The 25,417-nt window shown below is 43.8% G+C and overlaps 5 protein-coding genes across 9 annotated transcripts; 3 read left to right on the plus strand and 2 right to left on the minus strand.

Annotated features, from left to right (window-relative positions):
• Positions 1-287: 287 nt before the first annotated feature.
• Positions 288-2,939, plus strand: LOC4326359 (uncharacterized protein At4g28440). Its single transcript, XM_015776670.3, has 2 exons — positions 288-668; positions 2,481-2,939. Exons 1-2 carry the CDS (start codon positions 431-433, stop codon positions 2,666-2,668), a joined length of 426 nt encoding a protein of 141 aa, XP_015632156.1. The 5' UTR covers positions 288-430; the 3' UTR covers positions 2,669-2,939.
• Positions 2,940-3,137: 198 nt separating this feature from the next.
• Positions 3,138-6,623, plus strand: LOC4326360 (probable metal-nicotianamine transporter YSL1). Its single transcript, NM_001397944.1, has 5 exons — positions 3,138-3,612; positions 3,768-3,931; positions 4,086-4,183; positions 4,262-4,583; positions 5,243-6,623. The coding sequence occupies exons 1-5, from the start codon at positions 3,270-3,272 to the stop codon at positions 6,440-6,442; spliced, it is 2,127 nt and encodes a 708-aa protein (NP_001384873.1). The 5' UTR covers positions 3,138-3,269; the 3' UTR covers positions 6,443-6,623.
• Positions 6,624-7,399: 776 nt separating this feature from the next.
• On the minus strand, positions 7,400-9,097 carry LOC4326361 (protein NUCLEAR FUSION DEFECTIVE 6, mitochondrial). 4 transcript variants are annotated; one of them, XM_015760462.3, is made up of 4 exons: positions 8,924-9,097; positions 8,716-8,837; positions 8,279-8,314; positions 7,400-7,711 (listed from the first exon to the last, which is right to left on the minus strand). In XM_015760462.3, the coding sequence occupies exons 1-3, from the start codon at positions 9,064-9,066 to the stop codon at positions 8,295-8,297; spliced, it is 285 nt and encodes a 94-aa protein (XP_015615948.1). In that variant the 5' UTR covers positions 9,067-9,097; the 3' UTR covers positions 7,400-7,711; positions 8,279-8,294. The 4 variants fall into 4 exon arrangements, with proteins under 4 accessions (XP_015615948.1, XP_015615941.1, XP_015615957.1 ...); XM_015760455.3 differs by having other exon boundaries at positions 7,400-7,755; XM_015760471.3 differs by lacking the exon at positions 8,279-8,314.
• A 130-nt stretch (positions 9,098-9,227) lies between these two features.
• LOC4326362 (uncharacterized) lies at positions 9,228-16,091 on the plus strand. The gene is made up of 17 exons (XM_015760437.3): positions 9,228-9,498; positions 10,196-10,285; positions 10,366-10,477; positions 11,181-11,208; positions 11,385-11,483; positions 11,836-11,905; positions 11,987-12,021; positions 12,117-12,191; positions 12,276-12,371; positions 12,598-12,661; positions 13,266-13,319; positions 13,495-13,580; positions 14,022-14,082; positions 14,178-14,242; positions 14,477-14,582; positions 15,364-15,452; positions 15,575-16,091. Exons 1-17 carry the CDS (start codon positions 9,433-9,435, stop codon positions 15,735-15,737), a joined length of 1,359 nt encoding a protein of 452 aa, XP_015615923.1. The 5' UTR covers positions 9,228-9,432; the 3' UTR covers positions 15,738-16,091.
• Positions 16,092-17,120: 1,029 nt separating this feature from the next.
• LOC4326363 (probable transcription factor GLK2) lies at positions 17,121-24,205 on the minus strand. Of its 2 annotated transcripts, none has more exons than XM_015760427.3 (6): positions 22,999-24,200; positions 21,870-22,010; positions 19,233-19,691; positions 18,976-19,053; positions 18,339-18,467; positions 17,121-17,680 (listed from the first exon to the last, which is right to left on the minus strand). In XM_015760427.3, exons 1-6 carry the CDS (start codon positions 23,641-23,643, stop codon positions 17,519-17,521), a joined length of 1,614 nt encoding a protein of 537 aa, XP_015615913.1. In that variant the 5' UTR covers positions 23,644-24,200; the 3' UTR covers positions 17,121-17,518. The 2 variants fall into 2 exon arrangements, with proteins under 2 accessions (XP_015615913.1, NP_001384874.1); NM_001397945.1 differs by having other exon boundaries at positions 17,123-17,680; positions 22,993-24,205.
• Between the last annotated feature and the right edge of the window lie 1,212 nt (positions 24,206-25,417).

The following is a 25,417-nucleotide window of genomic DNA, read 5'->3' on the forward strand; positions in this document are numbered from 1 at the left end:
TCAGCATGAGTGAACCGGGTCAACTTACCACATCAGCGAACCCAGCTATATATACTGTTTGAGTACCTAATTTAACCCGGTTTTATAAGTTAAGCGTTCCAAGATCTCTAGCATTACGGTTTAGAGATGCCATGTAAAGCTGAGGGATGACAAGTGAACTTATTCCTTATTTTCTAAAAACAAAAAAGCATTCAACTTCCAGGAAAATAGGCCCAGCCCAATTCCATCAACCCTACGGCCGCTACGCCTGCAAGCCTACATGAACCCACCCACCCACCCACCCCTTCGTCTTCTCCACCCCCACGCCACCATCACCACCACCACCACCATCGCACTCCCAACTCCCAAGCCGCAGCGCTAGGGTTTCCCCCAACCACCACCACCACCGCCCCCGCTAAAACCCCGATCCCCGCCTCCGCCACCGCCGCCGATGTCGACCCCCGCCGCGGGCGAGAAGCCGGCGCTGAGGAAGCCGGTGTTCACCAAGGTCGACCAGCTCAAGCCGGTCACCAGCGGCCACACCCTCACCGTCAAGGTCGTCAGCGCCACCCCCGTCCCGGGCCGCGCGCGGCCGGGCGTCGCCGCCCCGTCCCGCCCCCCGCGCATCGCGGAGTGCCTCATCGGCGACGAGACCGGCGCCATCGTCTTCACCGCCCGCAACGAGCAAGGTGGGTGAGGGAGGGTCACTGAGTCTGACTGTGTGCTCTTTGGTCTTTCGCCGTTTGTCGGTGCGGGGCTTGTCGGGCGCCGGATTTGTTAGGCCGCGATCTGGTCGCGCCGATCTGTTTGGATTGGTAGATGATCGGGTAAATCGTATAGGATTCTTCATATACGTTTGCTTACAGATTGAATGGAAGAAAATATTGCGGAGAGATAAGAAAAGTTAGTGGGAAGAAATACCTTCTTTTCCCTTTTATTTTACCTGCTGTCTTGCAATGGTTTCCACGGGGAATCTTGAATTGTTCTGCGTGGCTGCTTTAGATGTCAATGTCTTTATCCAATGCAGTGCTGACTTGCTGTTGACAGGTGGTCTGTTATTATCATGATATAATTTTTTTTCCAATCCCCTGTTTATATCGAGATGCAAATTTTCTCTCTGTTCGTCCTACTAAAATTTAGGTGTTGGGTGACTGGGAATTGTATTTAGATGCAAATTTTGTTTCTATTAATCCTACCAAAATTTAGGTGATGGGTGACAGGGAATTGTATTTAGATGGTGATCCAGTGATCCCACTATCTGGCATCATTTCAAAGTGATTAGTTTATTTCAAGTATGGATGGCCAAGTAGCGAACCTATGTCACTGCTTGGATTATTTTGACACCTTATTTTGTTAGTGGTGCATCACACAATCTTCTATGGCAGACAAATGCCTGCTATCAATATGGCAAAAATCCACAAGGAAATGGTTCTCTTATAGGTATGTCCAGGATGAGCTACATTGTCGTTCCAAGTAGTTGGCCGATCGCTAGTGAAGAGTCAGCACCAATTCACTACCACTATTTCATCCTAATTCTCTGTTTGTCCTTTTTGCTCTATTATTCTGGCATTAGGACAATAGTTGAGTCTTATCCTGTATTGTCATATTACTCTTTTATGCCCACATGAGGTTATTCTATTTTTAGCCTGGAATTCCTGGCAACCTAATATTGGACGAATGAAATAAAATCCCCATGCAGTTTTTTTATTTTTTCTTTTTTAGTTGTCCCGATGAGATGCTATTTTCATTCTACTTTCATGAAATAATCTGCGTCTTTTATTGATCAATGATCTTACATCTATTTCTTTTGTTTGGACAGAGTCCAACATGCCATAATAACAATTCTATTATTCTGTCATCGAATGTCATTACCTCTCTGTTTTCTATACTGGAAAGTTTTTTATATAGTTGGATTTGATGTGTTGTAAATGTGGAGGCTTGTAAAACTGTTGAAAAGGAGATAATTCACATGGCTGTTCATTTTGTTACTATCCTATATTTGTACTGTTATTATCCACAAATAGCATGACTAGATTTCAAGGTTTAGTAACATAGCAAAATGAGAAGTGTTGTAACTTCAGCCTATTATGTTGTTAAATCATTACTTGTTGCATGCTCCACTATCATTTTTAGCTAACAGATCATGTGTTAGGCTAAATTTTTCCTACTGTTTGTCGGCTAAATTCTTGTATGATCTTTTGGGGTTGCAATATTAGTCATGTTATTCGTCAGTTAAGAATTCGTTTGTGTATAGTCTTGGGCAGTATCATGATTCGTATAATCTATGACAATATCCAGACTAATAAGTATTCCTATATATGCTAATATGCTATCATTCTGTTTGACGGTTCATGTATGCTAAGAATCTGTTAGTCATGCTCTTTGTCGGATGTATGATTCGTGGGTTGCCACTTTATGGTCTAATACATTGATTACATTCTCATGACTTGTGAGTTTGATGGTTTTTGTGCCATGTACTGATATATTCTTCTACTATGCAGTTGACTTGTTGAAGCCTGGTGCTACAGTGATCATGCGCAATGCCAAAATCGACATGTTCAAAGGCTCAATGAGGCTTGCGGTGGACAAGTGGGGGCGTATAGAGGCTACAGAACCTGCCAGCTTTACTGTTAAGGAGGACAACAACTTGTCACTAGTAGAGTATGAGTTGGTTAACGTGACCGAGTAATTGTCGTTGATTCGCCCCTTCCCCTGCCATAACAAGGAAGCATGATGACTGAGAATATTATGAACCCTTTGCCTAAGCATGTTTATTTGGTATGGTGGTAGTAGATAAGATCAAAGATCGAACTGAATTTATCCATGGTATGCGTCTACTAAGTGGTGATTCCTCTTGTTACCTGTTGCTGCCTGTATTGCTGCTGTGATGGAACAAGCTCAGCAGGGTGACATGTTGCTAGAGTACCAGTTATCAATGGAGTTAATTGTTGCAAATCCTACATTGGTGAATATTGCCATATTGCCTTTTTGTGACCGCTGTAATATTTGTGTGTTGTCTCCAGAATGTCAAGCTTGAGCTATGTCAAATGCTTGCTTAAGTTTTAACCATTCCTGACACGTTTAACAGCGAATTGCCAGTGGTATAAACAACGTTTGCCGCAACAATCTCCCGCCAAGAAAAGGAAAAGAAACTCTTGGTTGTTAGTGACACGCCTATAAAAAGCCATGCTTACGTGGATTACACAGAGTTTCATCAAAACAACCGATCAAACGAGGTGAAGGTAAACAAATTGAATTGATCAAACGACGACGTTGAAGGTAAACCAAAGATGGCAGACCCCGCCGGCGCCGGCGGCGAGCAGGAGGCGCCGTCGGTGGAGGCGGCGTTCGCGGGGCAGCCGCCGCCGCCGTGGTGGCAGCAGGTGACGGTGCGGGCGGTGGCCGTGAGCGTGGTGCTCGGCACGCTGTTCAGCTTCATGGCGATGCGGACCGGCCTCACCGCCGGCTTCGTGCCGTCGTTCAACATGTCGGCGAGCCTCCTCAGCTTCTTCATCATCAAGTCGTGGACGCGGCTGATGGCACGCTGCGGCGTCGCCTCCCAGCCCTTCACAAGGCAGGAGAACGTCGTGGTGCAGACATGCGTGATCTCCTGCGCCACATTGTCAATCTACGGTAGGTACCCGCACTGTCCTCCTCCCCCGTGTGTCCTCTAGCAAATAACCACGTTTTTTTCTATCACGTCCGATGGTCGGTTGATCGATCGATCGTTGGACGTTGGTCTCCTACGTTTGTTTTTTTGATGATGAGGGGGATGTACGTCTGTGCAGGTGGTTTCACGAGCTACCTGCTGGCGATGAACGAGACGGTGGCCAAGGCGGCCGGCGGAGGAACGGACGGCCGGAATGTGTACACGTTGCACACCGGGAAGATCGTGGCCTTCCTCTTCCTCGTCACCTTCTCCAGCTTGTTCTGCACTCTGCCGCTGAGGAATGTGCGTATAATCGATTCATCATCGCAAATTCACCCTAGCCATTTCACATCTATTTAACACACACACACACACACACACACACACAGAGGGAGTAACATTTAAACAAAATTTAATCTCTGATTAACCAACCACTCCCCTGTTCATTTCTTGGCAGACAATGATCGTGGACTACAAGCTGATATACCCATCTGGTTCAGCCGTTGCCGGCATCGTCAACAGCTTCCACACACCCAAGGGAGCAACAAAAGCCAAGTAAATTAACATTTCTCATGTCAGTTCATGCAAAACTTTCGCAAAGATTAAAATCATCAACCGGCATGTTCAATTCAGATTGCAGGTCAATGCGATGTTCAAATCCGTGGCCGGGAGCTTCGCGTGGGCGTTCTTCCAGTGGTTCTACACGGGGGGAGACGGGTGCGGGTTCCATGCTTTCCCGCTGTTCGGGCTCGAGGCGTACAAGGAGAAGTTCTACTTCGACTTCTCGGCGAGCCTCGTCGGCGTCGGCATGATCTGCCCCCACCTGATCAACTTCTCCATGCTCCTTGGGTCCATCTCCTCTTCCGGGTTCATCTGGCCCGCGTTACAGGCGAAGCAAGGGGAATGGTACACCGATCCTTCCCCGACCAGCTTCAAGGGAATCAATGGATACAAGGTTAGAAACAGACATATGTTGATTGTTGTGATTTCTGAATGGCAATCGCCAATCGCTTGTTAGTACCTTGTCCGTTCCTTTTTACCTGTCGTTTTTAACGTCGGTATGCCACCTTTGTACATGTTTGGTCATCATGGTATGGAAATATTTTTCACCAAAATTGTACTTCCTGTGATAATAAGTATATTTGATTTTTAGAATAAGATATGAAATTTTCAACTTTGATCAAATCTTGTTTTAAATGTTAAATATTCATAAGTGGAGGGAGTAATTTTCTTTTCTTTTTTTTAATGAATCGGCTCAAGAGGCACAAATTTCATTGAATAAAGCACATCAAAATTTTTATACAGGTATAAAATAAAACTTTGCACAGAAAATTAACCCATAATCTCGGAAAGATGCTTTGCTCCCATCAAGGTTAGGTTTTTGCCTCTTAATCTTTGTGTTCAAAGTTATCGCTGACAGCTCCTTGCACTGGAACATTTTTTTGGTTTCTCTTCTTCCAAATTTTCTATGGTAGTTTGTTTCGACGTGACAAATCTTAATACTTTTGTGCGAGTTATTATCTAAGAACGAAGAGAGTTATTATCGGCGAGATCTCTCTTTACATTCTCTCTTTACATTTCACTGACCATTTTGTGCTTGGATCGAACATGCAGGTGCCCATGGGGGTATCCATGGTGCTCGGGGATTGCCTGTTCCAGCTAGGCGCCATCACTGTCAAGGCGGTGCAGCACTACCGCAAGGGGCGGCAGGAGCAGAAGCTCGCCGTCGATGGCGCGGCCGATGACGGCGGCGGCGGCTGTGTCCCCGACGACGACGACGAGAACAAGTGGCACGCCACGTACGACGAGCGGCGCAGGAACCAGGTGTTCCTGAGCGACGGGATCCCCGACCAATTCGCCGTCGCCGGGTACGTCGCGCTGGCGGCGCTCTCGACGGCGCTGGTGCCGCGCATCTTCCCGCAGATCCGGTACCACCACGTCGCCGTCTGCTACGCGGTGGCGCCGCTCCTGGCGTTCTGCAACTCGTACACCTCCGGGCTGATGGACTGGTCGCTGGCGACGGTGTACGGGAAGCTCGCCATCTTCGTGGTCGGCGCGTCGGTCGGCGCCGCGTCGGGCGGCGTGATCGCCGGGCTCGCCGCGTGCGGCGTCATGATGGTGGTCATCGGCGACGCCGCGGAGCTGATGCACGACTTCAAGACGGCGTACCTGACGCTCACCTCGCCGGTGTCCATGTTCGCCAGCCAGGCGATCGGCACGGCGCTCGGCTGCGTCGTCAACCCGGCCGTCTTCCTCGCGTTCCGGTGGCTCGCCGGCGCGGAACACCCGCCGGGCGACCCCAGGTCGGCGTACGCGGCGCCGATGGCCGTCGCCTACCGCGGCATCGCCGTGCTCGGCGTGGAGGGCGTCGGCACCCTGCCGAGGCACGCCATCGCGCTGTGCGCCGCCTGCTTCGCCGCGGCGGTGTTCCTGGACACGGCGGGGGCGGCGGCGAGGGCGGCGCGGTGGAGGGTGGGGGGCTGGGTGCCGAACCCGATGGCCATGGCGATCCCGTTCTTCGTCGGGCCGACGTTCGCCATCGACATGTGCGTCGGCAGCCTGCTGCTGATGGCGTGGCGGAGGGCGGACAGGCAGGGCGCCGCGACGCTGGCCGTCGTGGTGGCGTCCGGGCTCATCTGCGGAGAAGGGCTGTGGACGCTGCCGTCGGCGGTGCTCGCCATGCTCAAGGTGCAGCCGCCCATCTGCATGAAGTTCCTCTCCAGAAGCCAGATCCAGGAGGTGCGGCAGCACTTCGTGCTCGGCGCCGCGGATATCCAGCCCGCGGTGACGCTGACGCATCATCATCATCAATGATATAATATACTGGAGTACTCATCATCAGCTTGTAAATTGGCGGGAATGATCATATTGTTTTGAATTGTGAGTAGGAGCACTATGCCTGCTGAAAAGTGAGAAGTGAAAACTGCTGGTGTTGAACAAATCAAGCACATGAAAACGAAAACCTAATATGGACCAGGGACTACCTATACATTTGTCAACAAATTTTCTCCTAAAAATTTGACATATATAATTATAGTACAATTGTAGTGTAATTATACTGTAACTTATATGTAATTACACTGTAACTCGCATGTAACTACAGTGTAACTTATATGTAAGTTTCACATAATTTTGAATCGTTAGATCTATTACAAAATTTGTTTTGGTGAGGAATAAAACAAATCATAGCACACACATATGAGAAATAATTTGTTCCCACGACCTCCATTTTACCGAAATAACATGTTACGGAGAGATTTTTGAAAGTTACATACAAGTTACACTATAGTTACAGTGTAATTACATGCAACTTACAGTGTAATTACACTACGATTGTACTGTAATTACATATGTCAAATTTTTGGGAAAAAAATTGTCGACAAATATATAGCAAAATCGTATGGACCAACTACCAAATCTTAGTGGTTTTCAGTTGGCACCCATGGTTGGTCCAAACAATGAAGGCAAATTTTGCTACAGGACACTTCGACTTCGTGGAAAACATCCATAAGTGAGTTCGGACGGTGTCCTGAGACTAAAACCACAAAGTCAAAGTGTCCTATAGCAAAATTTGCCAAAAAGGAAATAGAGGGTCCTAAGAAAATGAAACGCCAACAAAAGGTTTTAACATAATAAAAAAATCAACTGATATCAAAACCTCACCAAAGTTATCAGAGCTTCATATGAGGCTTCAATATGGATTAGAACAAACCAAACACACCTCAGAAGCATATGGTTCATGTCAGTAATGCTAAAACATGCTAGAGTGTCTTGCACCATGAAAGCATTTTTAAATCACTTGATCAAAAGAAAAAAAAATTCTGCAACATTTTACAGTAGCTAGCAACGCATACATTGGTCCTCCAATGGTTTCCATTACAAAAGGATCTGGTCAATGAAGAGGGAGAAAGGGTTCTGAGCAATATCCAAAGTAGTTTATTAAGCCATCTTCATAGTTCACATAAATAAAAAGAAAAGAGTGCTTCCTTTTCTAACTAATTCTGCAGGCTCACAAATGAACTTGACGGACTACTAATCTCCTGGTTCCAGAAGCAGGCTGCCGTCATACTCCATCAGTATCAGCTGTTGTCCAAGAATAGTAATTCAGCATAATCCATCAGTTTCAGCTGTTGTCCAACAGTATTAAGTCAACATAATTGTTCAACGAATTGAAGCAAAAGAAATCTAAAACTACTGCTGTTACTTTTAGCTTACTTCACAATCAAATGCCAAGTCATAAGTTCCGCCATGAATGGAAGCAAGTAGAGTAAAGAAAAGCTAAAAACAAAAAAAAAATGTTGGTACCCCTGTAGGACAAGATGCAACTAATGTTTTTCCTCATTTAACATCGTGTGCAGATAACACTGATCTTTGGGTGAAATGTCAGTACATCTCACCAAAAGATTCAGTGTTGCTTATTCACTAAGTAGAGTTTTAGATTGCATAGAAGTTAAAAAAAATCATCAGTACATTTTCTTCAATGTTTCCATTGGACAATTTTTAACCTGATAACTCTTCATCTTCTCCGTAAAAATACAAGTGGTATTCATAAATCGGAACTAGGTTTGGTGATAATCTACAACTATAAATTACTAAATAGCATAGCATCCACAAATATCTCAATAACGGTGGGGACATTTTAGTGTTCACCTTTCCCAGTTGGTATTCATCTAGTTTCATCTTGTCCTACAACAAGAAATGAAAAGAAGAATAAAAAACGACTCTATTTCAACAAACAGAACTGGAGAATTATGTCAACAAAAGATGACTGGCGTCAAACTAAACGATGAAAGCATGACTTGCATCTACGCTAGCAGAGTTGAAGTGCTAATGCTAGGGTACAGAAGTGGAGGGAATGAAACAAATGATACACCCAAATGGTTACGCACATTTGGGCCAATGTTTATTCTGCGCATTGGGATCAACTATGACAGGTCACTACTACCAGTAGCATGATGTTAGCTTTGAGCCGGGTTATCAGTGACAATGAGCACAGAATTGGCCAATGATTCACATCAACAGAATGACTATCGAAACTTATGAACCATCATACATCTGAAGATGAGAAGAGTAACTTCAGTTTTTACCTTCCGTGAGCCACCCGAGGCCTTGCCCGGGAACGGCGAGCATGGACGTCATCCGCGCGGCGGCGGTGGCGCTGTGCAGAGGCAGCAGGGACTCCACGCATACACTCAGCTCAACAGGCGACCTGCGCAAACAACGAAGCCGACGCCATATCAGTCCCGCATACCTGTGCGCGGGGCCAGCGGCGGGTGTCGTGCACTCGTGCCATACCTGAGGATGCGAGGGGGCGCGGCCAGCGCGCGACGGAGAGACGGGCGCGCGGCGGAGGAGGACGCGGACGCGGACCTCGCCGGCGCCGCGCGGAGGAGAGAGGCGGACGAGCGGAGCAGCGACCTCGCGGCGGCGGCGGCCATCGTAGAGGATTCCGAGATGGGGTTTCCTTTCGTTTTTCCTCCTGCAGTGGCAGATACTGTAATTTTGCGTGATTCAATATGGGCCGTCTATTTGGGCCGAGTTATTTGGGCCGGGTTTTTGGTTTCTTCCTTTTTTTTTCTGGGGTTCGCTTCGAAGCCTCGGCCTCTTTTTCGCTTCCCCCTCCCTTCCGACTCCCCAACGGCGGCGGCGGCGGCGGCGTGGTGCGGCGGCGAGGGTTTTAAGTAGGCTGCGCGGCGGAGAACGCCGGGGACGCGAGCGGAGTGATCTAGCCTTATCCTCCTTCGTCGCCTCCGGATTGGTTTCGCGGCGGCCGGCCGTGTCTCCTGACTGCGTCTGTGGCCGGGATGAGGGTGAAGGTGATATCGCGCTCCACCGACGAGTTCACGCGGGAGCGCAGCCAGGACCTGCAGGTGCGTCGCGTCCTCGCTTCCGCTTCCCCTTGGCTGCTTCATGTTGCTGTTTGTAGGTTTTGATTGGTAGCAGTGATGACTTCGTTGGTTTGCTCCCTCGCGAGAGCGCGATGTAGTCTCCATGCTTTAGTTCTATGATATGGAGCTTTGTTGTTGCAATCAGCTCGTAGGTTCTGAAGCACCGAGTTTGTTTGCACTCGAGGACGAATGAGTGGTACAAATATATGCCTAGTCAATTTGGTGTAGCTGCGAAGTTTCTAGGGGCTAATTTTTATCCCCTTTTGCTGGGATTGTGTTGATTTTCTTGAATTCATCGGTTGACATGTGGTATATATCGATGCATAAGAGCCACTGCAGAGTTCCCTTTTTCTAGTTTGGTTCTAGCTAAGGTTAACAGAAGAGCTTTGTTTCAAATGTCTGGACAGAGTATTGGTTGGAGAGATGTCTCATTGTTGCTTTGCATTCTAGGTTAATATAGTAGATATCTACCGTCCATTTTTTAGTCAAGCGATTTACATAATTATGAAGTTAGGTTTTGAATCCTTATTTTTTCCTGAAATATACACTGAGTTTTTGAATGCTATGGCCAACACTAGGTTCAGGTCATTGAAAGTTTGTCTGGTCACTTGCTTAGGCCAATATGATTACTCTGGTTCCAGCCACTGACATTTTCTATCTCATTTGTTGCTCCCAACAGAAAGTATTCCGCAATTATGATCCAGCACTTCGTTCTCAGGAGAAAGCGGTTGAATACACCAGGGCTCTTAATGCTGCGAAGTTAGAGAAGGTTTGTGTGTCATTTCTTCTCTGTGTTTTTTTTCTTTCATAGTACAGATTTTGATGTGAACTTTGCTGCTCTGGTTTCAGATATTTGCTAGGCCATTTATTGGAGCAATGGATGGCCATGTTGATGCTGTATCATGCATGGCGAAAAACCCCAATTATTTGAAAGCAATATTTTCTGGCTCAATGGATGGGGGTAATTACCATACTTCTGTACTAGGATGCTGCTTTTGTCTCCTGATGTTCTTCTGCATTCTTATTTGCGCCTTTGATAAAGTAGTTCAATCAATGCAGCCATAACATGCAGACCTTCAGTTTTCTGTCTTTTGAGCCTGGGGGTGATACTCACATCAGATGTTTTGTCTGAGTACATTTGCATAGCTAGTTATAGTTACTAACTCTTGTCTTCTGATGCACTTAGAAACTATATTATGAACCTGAACATTTGTTTGCATTTCCTGAGTATGATGCACTTAGAAACTATATTATGAACCTGAACATTTGTTTGCATTTCCTGAGTACTTAGTTGATTGATAAAGACAATATCGGTATTACAAGTGAACTGCTATTCGTGTGCATTAATTGTATCTGATGATGCATGCAGGCAGTTTATATAATCGTTATATTATCAGGAACTGATGTTTATGACATAACAGCAGTGTGCATTTGTGTTGTCATTTTTACAAGTATAATTTGGTTGTATTATGTTTCAGTACTGTACATGCTGTGGCCATTTTATGTAACTTTAGAAACTGGAACTGTTTTTGGTTCACTTCCTGCTATGTCGAAGCAGATGATTTTAATTCATTTATTCAGAACAAAGTGACAATCATGCACTGCTTTATCATAGTTACATTTGGATCTGAAATGGTTAACTGTAGCTTCTGTTTTGCTGGCAGATATTCGTCTGTGGGACATTGCTGCAAGGTACTAATATAACAGTGGTGATACTCTCGCCAGAGGATCATCCTTTTTTATTATGTACAAACTCGTGGCACCAGTTTGTTCATCTATGCATATCCTTGTCCATATTGCTAGCTAGAGCAGTTCTTAATTATGTCACTTACATATGCCATTTTCTTTTTGTTGACTAACAAAAACAGGAAGACAGTCTGCCAGTTCCCTGGACATCAGGGTGCTGTGAGGGGTTTGGCGACATCTACTGATGGTGATCTTCTAGTATCATGTGGTGTTGACTGCACGTAAGTTAAATTTGTGGTTGTCTTATGAAATAATCTTATTTCCAAACTCAGTCTTAGTTAGAGTACTGAAACTCTGAACCTAAAACTGCCACAAGCTTAACCCCAACTAAACAACTCTTTTTTACACGTTTACTTATATGGTTTAGGACCCATTTGTACTAATAAAGTAAGAAGCTTACGGTGCCTTGCATATAACATTTACACTGGTTACACATGTATTGAATGAAACTGTGGCTCTAATATTAATTTTACTTCATTTAAATCAACCTTCTCAATGTATGAAGTAAAAAAGATGTAATTGCGGAATACCGGCTGTCTGTTCTTACTGTGTGCACTTATCCATCCATTGCAGTGTTCGACTATGGAAAGTCCCTATGCTCAAGATGGTAGACACTAACGATGCTATTGGAGATGCTTCTCAGGTATACACTGAATGCACACGTCTAGATTCTTTTGTCTTATCCTGGGTATATCTTATTTGATTAACTTGCTACTGTTTATAGCCATCAGCGGTCTACACCTGGAAGCATGCGTTTTGGTAAGAGTGTGCTTTGTTATGTTCCAGATTTATTTGAAACTATAGCCTGTAGGTTCCCAGGTTGATCACCAGGTTTCTTTTTTCATTATTTTTAGGGGTGTTGACCACCAGTGGGATGGCAATCTTTTTGCAACTGTAGGTGCTCAGGTTGATATATGGGATCAAAACAGGTAGAATATTTGAGGATTCACTTGCAGCAGTTTATCCTTTCGTTTGAGTCGTCGCCAGCACTGACACTTTCATCATTTGTATAGGTCAGAGCCAATAAATAGCTTTGAATGGGGTAAAGATACAGTTCTGTCCGTGAGATTTAATCCTGGAGAACCTGATGTTCTAATTACATCAGCTAGGTAAGTTTAGTTATTTAGGATAAATAACTGATGACTAATTATTTTAAAATTCATGTTCTCCTTTTGACTCATCCAATTATGTGGACACTTTTTTAAATTTCTTGCTCAATGACCTTGATGCCAGTTTTGGTCAATCCTATTTCTTGGCTGTGAATATTATCATTTATTGTTTTGCCTCTCAAAAAACTTCTTAACACGGTAATGTGGGATGATATCAATTTTGCAGTGATCGGAGTATAACACTTTATGATCTACGCATGTCATCCCCTGCTAGAAAGCTAATCATGAAGGTTTGTTGAATTCTATTTTATTTGTGGATGCTTGGCAGACCTTAAAATTTCAAAACCGATACATGTAACATATGGACATTGTTGATTCTGTCATGCAGAAAAAGTTTACTCTGTTCTCATAGACAACTACAAGGTGTCTGTGATAGCTAGTAGTTGATATTGTCTCCCTCCAATGTTTTCTGCTGTAGTTACTGCATCATTTATTCACTTCCAAGTCAAAAATATAAGTGAAAACAATTATCTTATGAAGAGAAAATTCCTTTTCCACTTGAAAATGGACGGGCTCTAAAAATAGCTACTACCTCCATCCAAAATATAAGAACTTTTATGGTTGGGCATGGGTATCAAGGAAGGGCATGGGTATTAAGGAAGTAGGTGGAATTAAATGGGGGAAGATATATGATTGGTTGAGAAGAGGAAGTATGTGGAGAAATTAAATGGGGGAAGGTTGTGATTGGTTGAGAAGAGAATGTAGGTGGAGAAGTTGCTAGATTTTGAGACGGAGGGAGTACTGTTTTCCCTTTAATTTTTTCTGCGGGTGCTAGCTTGCTATTTGAGTAGCTGCAGAACCATCAAGAAGCTAATGCAACTTTTGCTTATGCAGACAAGGTGCAACTCAATATGCTGGAACCCTAGGGAGCCTATGAACTTCACTGCCGTAAGATTTATTTGTTTCCTGTATATGGTGCTGACTGTCGAATGAATTATTTGAACTGTATGCTATAGTTCTGGAGCTTACCTGTCAAGCTTTCCTTACAAATAGTGCAAGCCTAAACTATGTTTTGGTCTTTTTATCATCTAGTAACATCTATCCTGATACTTTTTCTTGCTAGGTAAATGAAGATACAAATTGCTATTCCTTTGATGCTAGAAAGCTTGATGAAGCCAAAGTTGTTCACAAGGGCCATGTTTCAGCAGTGTAAGTAGCATTTGGATTTTGGAACCTTTTTTTTTATACCCTGTTTTCTTTAAAATAGATATATTTGCAAATATTGATCCCTTGTAAAGAAAAAAAGTTAGTAGATATATCTGCAAAGACTGATTCCTTGGTAAAGAAAAAAAAGGTCAATTTACCCATTTATTTTGTTGGGTGTTAACTAAGCATATTATAAGTTCTAAACTCATAAACCAACGCAATTTTCTACAAATATGAGAAATGCATACATATATGGCATGGCATCAATATGCTATCGAGGATCTTGGCGGAAGGTTTGTGTGTGAAATCCAGTCCTCCGCAAAAGATTCTATAAGTATCAAACACATGCAGAGTTAATATCCCATGCAATTTCCCATTATATCCTGCATCTTTTGCTACTCTTCTTGATTCTGGGAAGTCATTTTACATGAACGTTCTTCACAGGATGGACATTGATTATTCACCAACAGGGCGTGAATTTGTTACGGGTTCCTACGATAGAACAGTACGTGGACTCTCGAAGATACTATAGTGACCTTACATTCTAGACATGTATTGGTGATTTTGCATTAACAACTTTGTTGTCAATGCTTCTGGCAGGTGCGGATCTTCCAATATAATGGTGATCATAGCAGGGAGATATACCATACTAAGAGGATGCAAAGGTTCTTTTCCATTATTTTATTGGCATTCTAGCTTTAACTGATGCTACTTTCTAAGATCAAACATCAGAGTGTTCTCAACCTAATGGACAACAAGATCAAATATAATATTTCACCTTCAAATGCTTATATAGCTGACACTTGTTACCTGTCAGACTGTTATCTTATTGAACACGGCTTTATGGGGTTTCCATTGCATCAGTCCTGTCTAAATCATTTTACCTCTTATCTTTGCAGGGTGTTTTGTGTGAAATACACCTATGATGGAACCTATTTGGTTTCTGGCAGTGATGATACGAATCTTCGGCTGTGGAAGTCCAAAGCTTCAGAACAGTTGGGAGTTGTAAGTTTCTAACACCATCTTCTGTTTGCCACTTTGGCTTACTTGCTCATATATCTTGTGATTTGCACTCACCCTCTTGCTACAAATTGGAAGCTAATTTGGACAAGAAACTCTGTTTCTCACTGTTGAATGTAGATGCTTAACAAAGTAAACATATCAACAGCCATTTGTTTTTCACTTGCTTTTAATTGCTTTTCTGTGCTATTATCATACACTGCCATTAGATCAAGTGTTGTGCTGAATTAAAAATAATGGATAACCACCAGAAAAATGTTGGCATATATACATGGCCAGTGAGAGAAAAAGGAGACAAGCAATCTGCGATGAATGATTAAGTGCTGCTAGGTGCTAGTGGTGTTCTTAGGTGCCAGAGTGGTCTTGTGAGATGCTAGCATACATTAGCATAGACTAGGTGAACATAGAGCTCGTGCAAAGCAACATGAGAATGCCCGATCCACTGCAATTTGGAACTCAGTGAATGCTCTTCTGTTTCAGTAGAATTTACTGTGCAAGTCTGCCTTGAATGCTTGAACTTTGATGATTATTAACATGAGCTGTGCCTTATTCTTAGAAAAGGCTGTACCACTCGGTACCTTGTTTACATGTTCTTTCTGTTAGTTCATGAACAATTGTTACCATACCCATTGTTTTGCTGTCCTTTTTTTCCAATGTGCACAGGTCTTATTGTCATCGAACAAAGCAACTGATATATTGCGCATTATTGTTTCATGTTTGTACTTTATTTCATAATATTTTCTAATGCATTATTGTCCTTTTGCAGCTTCTTCCAAGAGAACGCAGAAAACAAGAATACCTAGATGCTGTCAAGGAGCGGTATAAGCACCTTCCCGAAGTCAAGCGGATTGTGAGGTAATATAACCGCCTCTTGACGTGGGGAAGTTCCACGTACTTTGTATAGATCATCTCGTTTACAATCCCCATACTTGGAACAATCATTTTGTTGATGTTGCATGGATGGCGTTTCGCTGCAGGCATAGGCACTTACCTAAGCCAATCTACAAGGCGGCCAACTTAAGGCGAACGATGATTGAAGCAGAAAACCGTAAAGAAGAAAGGAGGCGTGCGCACAGTGCCCCCGGGAGCATGCCTGTGCAGCCCTTCAGGAAGAGAAGAATAATCAAAGAAGTAGAGTAAAATGGAAGAATATGTGTGGCACAAAACCAAACGCCGCGATTTTACAGGTCTAGCTCAAGACGGGGACATGTCTAATCATCCACCAAACCATTCATCGGAGAGTGACGTCTGTTGCAAACAGTGTTTAGAAAGCAGCCCCAGCAGCAGCAGAAATCGAAGGGTCTATGGTTCATCAGTTTATAAAGGGCTGAAATTTTTGCTTCTGCTCAATTTGTTGTATCGTTTTGCTTGTAACGATTTATGAACCTTCTAGTTATGTATCTCGTATTACTTTTCTGATGAGTAACCTGTGTAATAGCTATGTCGAATGGAACAATACATGTGTGGCTCTGTCAGCACGCTGATTGTTCTGCTTGGACTTTGTTAACGTTAAAGGTCACTATACAGCAGATCTTTGGCAACTAATAATTGCAGACGAAGTTTAGGTTCGGTTCAAATCTGGAGATCAGGACAGAAGGAAGCGCAACAAGTCAAAAGGCGAGGGGCAGGATGTCGTCATCAATCGTTGGCATCTAGTACAGCGATTTGCAAAATCTTGTGGCGTCGAGTTGCAGTCGTCGTCACATTTGCGAAGACACGTACGATGTACGAGTGGCACCACTCGTCCAAGGTCGTACATGTCGGGGCAGCAGTGTGACACTGAAACGACGAACGAGAGGATGAGTCTGGCATATATTTCATATATCTATATGTTAGGATCTACGCATATATGATCGAACTCAACTTATTACATCTTATGCTTGATTCCGATTAACCGAGTCTACTCTTTTCCTTAAAGAAATAAAAACACTCATCAATAACATGTACTCCACTTTGTTTCTGAATATAAGTATTTTTTAGGATTTCAATTTTATATACTCCAAACAAAAAACACGACATCTATCATTCTGAAATTAATTCTCATTGATCAAGGTGTTCCGTCGTTTCGCATCCAACAAAAAATCATTTATAAAAATTGATCATTGGTTGCAAGCATGCATCCTGGGGCATTTCACGATGCACAATTACTCTTTACACAAATAAAAAAAATACACTTTGTTAGATGATCAAATTGGGAAAACCTCAAAAGTTTTAGGTGTTGATCAAATTATAATAGAGGGAAGTATGATATAAGTATTTTGGGGACACTACAATACATGTAAATCCAAGCATTTTCTGCCAATCGGTTGCTTAGGAGGGGAATCCAAACAAATTCAAATTTTGGCCAATTAGGTGACTGAAGGAAAATCTCTCCCCCTCAAACTTAATATTTACTAAACAACCTAAAACTTATACGTAGGAATGGAGGGGAGGGTACACATCTCCTACAGTTGGTGTATCCAAATTGTAAGGAGAAGATCTTACAACTCACTGACATGGTAGAACAACACAACAACTCTCACATAAGTGTAAGTTCCTTGGTTATTTCTCAATTTAATTACCAGCTGTCCAAAATATATATAGCAGTCCGTGTACGTTCCATCTCAAAACATTTTATATTTTACACGCAACTCTCAGGTAGGCATGCATGTCGCCTGCATCGTCTCTGCATGCACATTCCATGAGAGCAAAAACCCAGATATGTCAATGCAAACACACAAGACACACTAGCTAGTTTACACATCGAGCTCGTCTACACGCATTGGGTGAATGCATGATGAATCAATTCACACTGACGAAGCTACGACAAGTCGACGGGTTGCATTGCCTCTTCTCATCGTGGAGACCGGCCGGAGCAGAGAGGAGAGGTTTTTTTTTTTTTCGCCGGCGGCGGAGGAGACGATCGGTGTGATCGATGTGTATCAGCCGGCGGCACCGCTCGCCGCCGGTGGCACCTTGGGGATGCCCTGCTTGTGCAGCTCAGACATGACGCTGTCCAGCGACGGTGGCTTGAGGCCGAGGGGAAGCGGCAGCCATGGCTTCACTAAAACATCTCCGATGGCTGCGTCTATGCTCTCCTTAGACTGCAACCGAGACAAAATTAAACATACATATACACATGCCGGAGCAACAAAACTAATAAAAATTCATCCGATCAGCTAGCGTGGTTTAGGTTTGTTTGACATAGCTTCGGACCCGAGATTTCTTAGAGATAAGTGTTCCTTCAATGAATCTGAATCTATGATAAATAATTTTACTTTAGAGAGAATATATAGAATTTTAAATTACTATAATTTCCTAACCCAACATATATCTAGAACCTGGAGTTGTGCTAAATAGGTCTTATTAGAACACATTCTTTGTATTACTCTCTTATTCCGAAAGTCTAAGTCCTATTTCTTTTTCACCAAGACCAAGAAGCAATTAATTCATTCACCATATGACAAACCAATGAATATGCAACCCATAAACACTAAAATGGCTTCTTGGGTTCCTATCAACAATTTAATTTAACACATAATGACTATAAATAGGACCTAGACTTTTAAAAAAAAAATAAAAAAATAAAATAAGTCTTAGACTTTTGGAAGGAGAGAGTACTTTCTATGTAGATAAGCACAATTTGAATGCTATTAAATATTATGAAGACGTTAATCAATGGATTTTATTTTTAGCATCTATCTGTTTAACAGTTTAAGCGTGTGTTAAAGAAAAAAAAAAGTGAAGTGCATATATACTTACCGGGTGGGCATCAAGCTGAAGCTGCAAGGCAGCGAGTTTATTCCCCTGCGGCGGTGACGGCGGCGGTATCGGTCTGTACATGGGGTGCGGCACCATTCCAGGCACCGGCGGTACAGGAAACCTCTGCAACTGTACATAACACATACACCAGCCAAAAATATATAAGCATTTAAAATTTATCTAAGAATATAAGTATTAGAAGCACTTGAAATTTGTTGACAAATATAAGGATCCATTAAGTACTGCTTATCTTATTATTCACTTCTCATTTAAATTTTTCCAATTCTCATCATGAATACTTATATTTATGTACGAAGAGAGCACTCTTAATTTATAAGAAGTTCAATGGTTTGTTTCTAATTAATAGCATATAATTTCTCTGTCCAATAAAATCGAACTTCTAACTATATATATCTGATAACATACTATATCCATATATATAATTAGAGGTTGATTTTTTTTAAGTGGGAGGAGTGCTCCATACTACCCTGTCGAAAAAAACTTAAATCATCTAGATATATGTGTGTCTAGATTTATCCCTAAGATTTAAATCTTATTATTATAGGAAGTAGATTTATAGTATTGGGATGTTAATAACATACTTAGATTAACTTATTTTTACTTTGCTTGAAATTACCATGGCGGCTGGAGGCAACGGTGGCGGCATACACGGCGTCCCCGGTGTCACTGCCTGCGGGCCCCACTTCCTCGCCGCCTGCATATGCATGCATGAAAACCCCAGGCGTCAACTCATCAGATTAAAGTTCACACAACATATGCAGGCAGCCAAAGCGAGCAAAGCATCACTGGAAAAGCAAGCTATAAGCTAGTGTCACATGCACGATACTACGTCACAGAGGAAACAGTTTTTTTTTCCTTTTTTTTCGTACGCACGTTATACTGTTGCTGCCAGTACGCCGCCGGGTCCACCGGCGCCGGCTGGTGGCCGTGCGCCCACGCCGCCGGCAGCGGCGGCGGCGGCGGCGCCAGGTGGCGCGGCCAGACGGGCAGCAACGGCGGCTGCGCGTGCGGCGAGGGTGGTGGTGGCGCCGCCGCGGTGGTCGGCTCGACGCCGGCGGTCGGGTGGCCCCACACGTGCAGCGGCGGCCGGCAGAACGGTGGAGGGTGCGGCGGGGGAGGCACCATCGCCGCCGCGTGCGGCGGAGGGAAACCGATGGTCGGCATGACCCACGGGGCCACCGCCGCAGTGGCGGCGGCGGCGTCCTTCCTTGGCCCGCCGCCGGCTGCCACCGCGGCGGCGGCGGCGGCGGCGGTGTACATCTGCCGCTTCTGCGTCCAGCTCGCCGCCTCCGCCTCCCTCGCCATCAGATGTTTCCTGTGCGACCGATATTTCTGCACGCAGTACACGCACAAATGCACAATATTAACTACTAGTACTAACTCACAAATACACAGTATGTATCAGCTCAGCTGCTACCGCATAATTGTTTTATCGGGAATGCTAAATAGCTGTCGCATGATTTTTTATAGCTAAATCATTCATATTTCAATATATTTAGAACCGTTGTTTCATATATTGTAGAAAAATGTTTCACGAGATGATTTAATTGTGTTTTAGCTTTTAAAAAGATTGAAACATGTTTGATCTACTTGGTAAAACATTTACGGCGTTTCAGCTTTTTAAAAGATTGAAACATTTTCGATCTACTTGGTGAAACATTTTTTTGATCTACTTGGTGAAACATTCAGAACCGTTGTTTCATATGTTGTAGCAAAATGTTTCATGGGGTGATTTCATTGTGTTCCAATTTTTTTAAAAGATTGAAACATTTTCGATCTACTTGATGAAACATTTTTGATCTAGTTAGTGAAACACTGCATGATGAAAGACTAAAAAATCATGCGAATCCCATATAGACAGTCTCTTGTTTTATTTAGGTAGCTGCCGCATAATTGTTAAACCAACATTTTATTACGTACAAGGGGTTGTTCATATTGACACCATTTTAAATCATTTCATTTTTTTTAAATAAAGTTGTCAAATATATATATCCGTTTAGTTTTTTACAATACTCTAGTAAATACATAAGAACGTTCTTCTATTTTCCTTCTCTTAAAAAAACTTAGTAAATATATAAAAAATCCTATAAATTTGGTAATATTTGACAAGGTTTATTTTGACTACAATCTAAACATTCCCCAAGTTCCGACAAAAGCACCAGTATCGTAAAAAAGACTAACTTTTCAAGTTTAAAGCGAGAATTTCGTTAAATAAATATTACCCGGTCTTCCGCAAATGTCCTCTGGCTAGTTACTGCTGTATCAGTTTAAAAATATAAAGTATTTTGAGGATTTAAAGTTTATATCACACTATAAACATACAATTATAATGTTTATATTCGCAGAGGTAACACGACTTCATCGGAGGTAAGTACTAGTAGCCATTAGCTGGTTACCGGATCGGAGGTGACAAAACGACGCAAACAAAGCTAGCGGGCAGCGGTGGAGCATGCGGGGACGACCGTGGCAGTGGCGGCTTGTGGCGTGGCGACTACTCGGCTTTGGCGCGTCGCCGTTGCACGGTTTGAGCCAGGGGAATAATATCCTATTCCTAGCTTTAGCTTGGATACGATGCGAGTCTGGCTAGCCTTGCCTCCCTGCTTCTGCTTGCCCTCTGCACCCGCATGCAGTACTACTGCTGCCTGCCTAGCTATACTTGTTTGCTTGCATGCATGCATTTGCTCGTCTTTAAAGGCCTTTTAACCTTCAGTTACTAGCTCAGCATGCAGCACCTGGTAAAAAAAAACTTGACATTCCTAGCTACTGCTTCGTGCGAGATGGTGCGGTAAAAAACGAAGATGCACATGCAATTGTTTTGGCTCAAAACGCTTGCTTAATTAGTTGCTACTATAGCACTCTCAAATTAAGATGCGAATGGTTTGTTTGATCAAAACTGAAAATGATTGGTATACTACATTAACTAGTACCACCTCTACATCCTATAAAAAACATGATCCTATTATTCTACCTACGAAGAACCTGGACCATGCTCAGGTTTATAGTAATTAGGATCGATTTTTTTTTAAGGACGAAGTAGTATGTTATTGTAGGGTGCCATGAGTTCTTGGTTGACTCAAGGGATCGAGTAAATATTAATAATTCATGCTGCGGTGTAGTAACTCGTACTCGCTACTACGTTACGTACATCAGGGCTACTGGCGTCGTTTGTCGCGGCGCCAGTTTTTGGACAATGCTCCCTGTACTATGTTCCTCCCAGATCTAAGCCTGACAGTGTCACAACCCACAAAATGTATAGATGTACTGTATACTATTACTAGCATATTATACTCCTAATACTCTATATAAATTTAAGAACGAACATTTTCGTGTGCAAGGCCATATATACAAGTACAAGAGTGTTTTTCGTTCGCCTCTGAAAGACATGCCTCTTTTAATTAACTGTGCTGAAGAACCTCGTATGTATTAAGAGAGAGAAAATCTATCAAAATTATATTATAACCTAGTATGTATGACCTAGTACTGGATATAGTGAAATTAATATATATAGACCTGGAGATGGCTGGCGATGTTGTGGCGAGTGAGGCACTCGATGCCCATGAGCTCCAGGATCCTGGACGGCACGGCCTTGTCTATCCCGAGCTGCTCCACCGCCTGCACGAACCGCCGGTGCAACTCCGGCGTCCAGTCCACCTGCAACACATATCCACCAATCCATCATCGATCCATATCCTTCTCAAAACCACATCCACTAATTAATCTCTTGTAATATCACTGTGCCTGCCTACACCTACATGTCATCTCTGCTACTGCATGCGCAGCTAGCTAGCAACAGTGGCCATTTGGCCACTGCAGACGATCGATCGAGAGATCGACAGGACTGCACGAGCAATCGAGAGACGTACTCTCTGTGCATGTGTCTGTGCTGGTGTGGTCTAGCTAGCTACTATACAGTATACACCCACTCTATCCATGACTAGCTATATGAATACTGTATGAGCCTTCCCGTGAGCGCGCACGGCCCTCTCCTCCCCGAGATCTATCCTGCGAATCCATCGCCTCTCTTCGTCGGTACGGTGTATAGTAGCGAGCGTTCGATCCATCCGTAAAAGGCTTACTCCTACACGGGCATTTCCGCGCCCTATTCATTGCCCCCACGTACGTACGCTCCGCCTCCGCGCCCACACGCGCGCCCGCAGCCGCGCAGGCAGGCTAACATGTGTGTGCGCGTCTGTGCGGATTGCCCGTGACGCGTCGTCCGTCGTGCATGGCGCTAGCAGCAGCCGCAGCAGCAGCGCGCAGCGTGTGGTTTGGATCTGCCTCGCTCTGTCTAGAACTATACTAGTAATTTGAATCTGCTGCAGGACGCTGCTAGTTTGTTGCCTTCTGCATGCCCGTTCGTCTGTATATCAGTCAGATCTGCTCGTCAGAGAGAGAAAAAAAATTATATGTGCAGTATGATTAGTTTGAGCTTGGGGTGATTGACTGTTAATTGTATCTCTCATCTGAGCTGATCGAGGAGTTAATTCTGATGCCGTTTTGATTTTTTTTTGTCTTTTCTTTTCCCCTCTGTGTGGTAGAGCTAGCTGTGTGTGTGCGCGCGCGCATGGTGTTCGATAAAATAGTTATAATTAGGGCTGAAGTGTTAGTTGTGTGGTTGGTAGTAGGGATATACCTTCACCTTGCGCTTGCCGTGAGAGTTCTTGCCGGCCGCCGCCGATGACGACGACGACGACGGCTTCCTCTTGCTGTGGCCCTCTGCCGACGGCGAGCACGACTTGGCGGCACCGGCCGAGGAATCCTCCGTCGTCACCGCGCTCAGGACCTCGTCGCCGCCGCCGTTCTTCGCGTCTTTCTCCTCCGGCAACGACGACGACCTTTCCTCGTCGTCCTTCTTCTTCTTCCCCCGCGGTGGCGGCGGCGACCCGTCGTAGTCAGCGGCGGCGGCGGCGGCGGCGGCGGCGGCTCCATCTTCCTTCACGTCTTCCTTGGCTCCTGCAGCAGCAGCTGGCTCGCCGGGGCCCGGAGCCGACGTCGTCGGCGGCGGCTCGTCGTCCGGGGAGCTGGCGAACTCGGCGAGGAGCTCCGTGGGGTCGACCTCGAGGTCCGGGAGGATGTCGCCGTCGTCGGCGTGGAAGAACGGCACGTCGCAGCAGCTGAAGTCGATGTACTCGAGCAGGCAGCTGTCGTCGACGATGAACGCGTCGACCTCGTCGGCGACGTCGGCCGGCGACGGCGGCGCCGGGACGAAGCCGACGACATGGTGGCCGCCGACGCCCGCCCGCTGATCCGCCTTAGGGCTTCGCAGCGTGGACACCTCAAGCATCCCAAAATCTCTCCCCTCTACACCTCGCAAGATCGGCAGGCGACCAAGAAATATATTTACTTCGAAATCTCCAGCTCTAAGCCTCTAATTCTCATCTATATATACATGTAGATTCAATTCAACCACTATATGGTTGAAGATTGAAGATATATATCCGATGCGTCTGCTGGATTTAGAGGCAAAGCTGGGATTGAAGAGAGCAAGCAATAACTACAAGATGCATATGCATGGATGGTGCTAGTGCATATGGGCAAGCTCTCTCTAATGGAGATCTCTCAAGCTAGCTAGCTAATGGATAGGAAGGAGAAGAAGATGGGGAGAGAGAAAGGAGGAAGAAGAGAGAGAGAGAGAGGAGAGAACAAGACTAGTTTGGTGGTGATTTTGGAGTATTAGAGGGGAGAGGAGGACGCATGTCGACCACAAAACTCCTCGAGATTAATTTCTCTCTCTACAACCTGCTTTTTAGGGTTCTTTCTTTGAGCCGAATTAAATTAACCCCTCTCTCTCTCTCTCTCTACACACCGACGGCTAGCTAACGCGCGGTAGCATAGCATATGACACACACTAGGGCACCGCAGCGTTTATCTGTCATATATACGACGATATCTCAGTGACCCTGCCGACTGAATTTGACGGATGCAACTTGCCAAAACAATAATTCTGGTGAGCATGTGTACGCCTGTCTCGTTGGGCATTTTGTGCGCAACTGGACATATGTTGATCTACAACCTATTATTATATTACTACTCATCATTATTATGTACGGCGTAGGATATATTCTACACGGATTTGTTGCTCCCTCCTGGTTAAAAATAACTATCAATCTATACAATACTAATGCCAAACTTTTGAAACTTTAACTATAAACTAGAAAGGTGGCCCGCACGTATATATGCGCGGGCACTTGTATTATTGAAAAGTAAGATTTTTACTATTTGTTCAAAAATTTTGTCTCATAGATTAAGGGCAAACTAAAGTTCGGATATTGTTATTTTGTAATAATTTAAGGGTTCTATTTTTCTTAAGGTATCTTAAAAATCCATTCACAAACTTTTGAGTAGGAGATGGATTAAGTACTTACGACTTTTGAATCATATTTTTTTCTCGAGTAAATAATAAACTATTGCTTGTAGTTCTTGAGTAAATAACAAATGAAAAATGTGAGAGCAAGATACGTAAAATTCTTGTGATTAAATCGTCTCATAAAGGTGCATGATACAGTAAGAAAGGGAGGGAAGCGTATTTATGGAGAAAAAGAAGAAAGGGAAAAATGGAAAAAGGGAGGGGAAGTGTAGGTACCCACGTATGTAGGTGTGTACCGAAGGTGGAGAGGTGGAACCTCGTAGTATTTAGTTTGTTCTAAGATCAATTTAATCTAATGGTTTATAATATTGGACCGATCGATTTAAGTGAAAATCAAGTAATAGATACTTTGTTTTTTTCTTAGAATTTCTAATATTTTCTCTAATTTATTGGAGCACCACGTGGCAGCTTGAGGGCATTTTAAGAAATTTTAATGGACTTACCACATGTAATTAGAATATTAACCATGTAATATATATGTATGGGATATATGTTAATATTCATTTAGCTTCGTCCATGTTTATATACATGTAGAGAGAAATTAAATATGTTGCTAGCAAGCCATTAGATGTCTAATTAATAGCAATTAATTTTGACACCTATTTACAATTGTTTATGGTAGCTCTTACAGATTCATCTTACGACTTTGATTATGCGTTGATCACCAATTTACTGATCACCATGACTCGCA

The sequence above is a fragment of the Oryza sativa genome, chromosome 1 (assembly GCF_034140825.1).
Source record: "Oryza sativa Japonica Group chromosome 1, ASM3414082v1".
Taxonomy (NCBI): domain Eukaryota; kingdom Viridiplantae; phylum Streptophyta; class Magnoliopsida; order Poales; family Poaceae; genus Oryza; species Oryza sativa.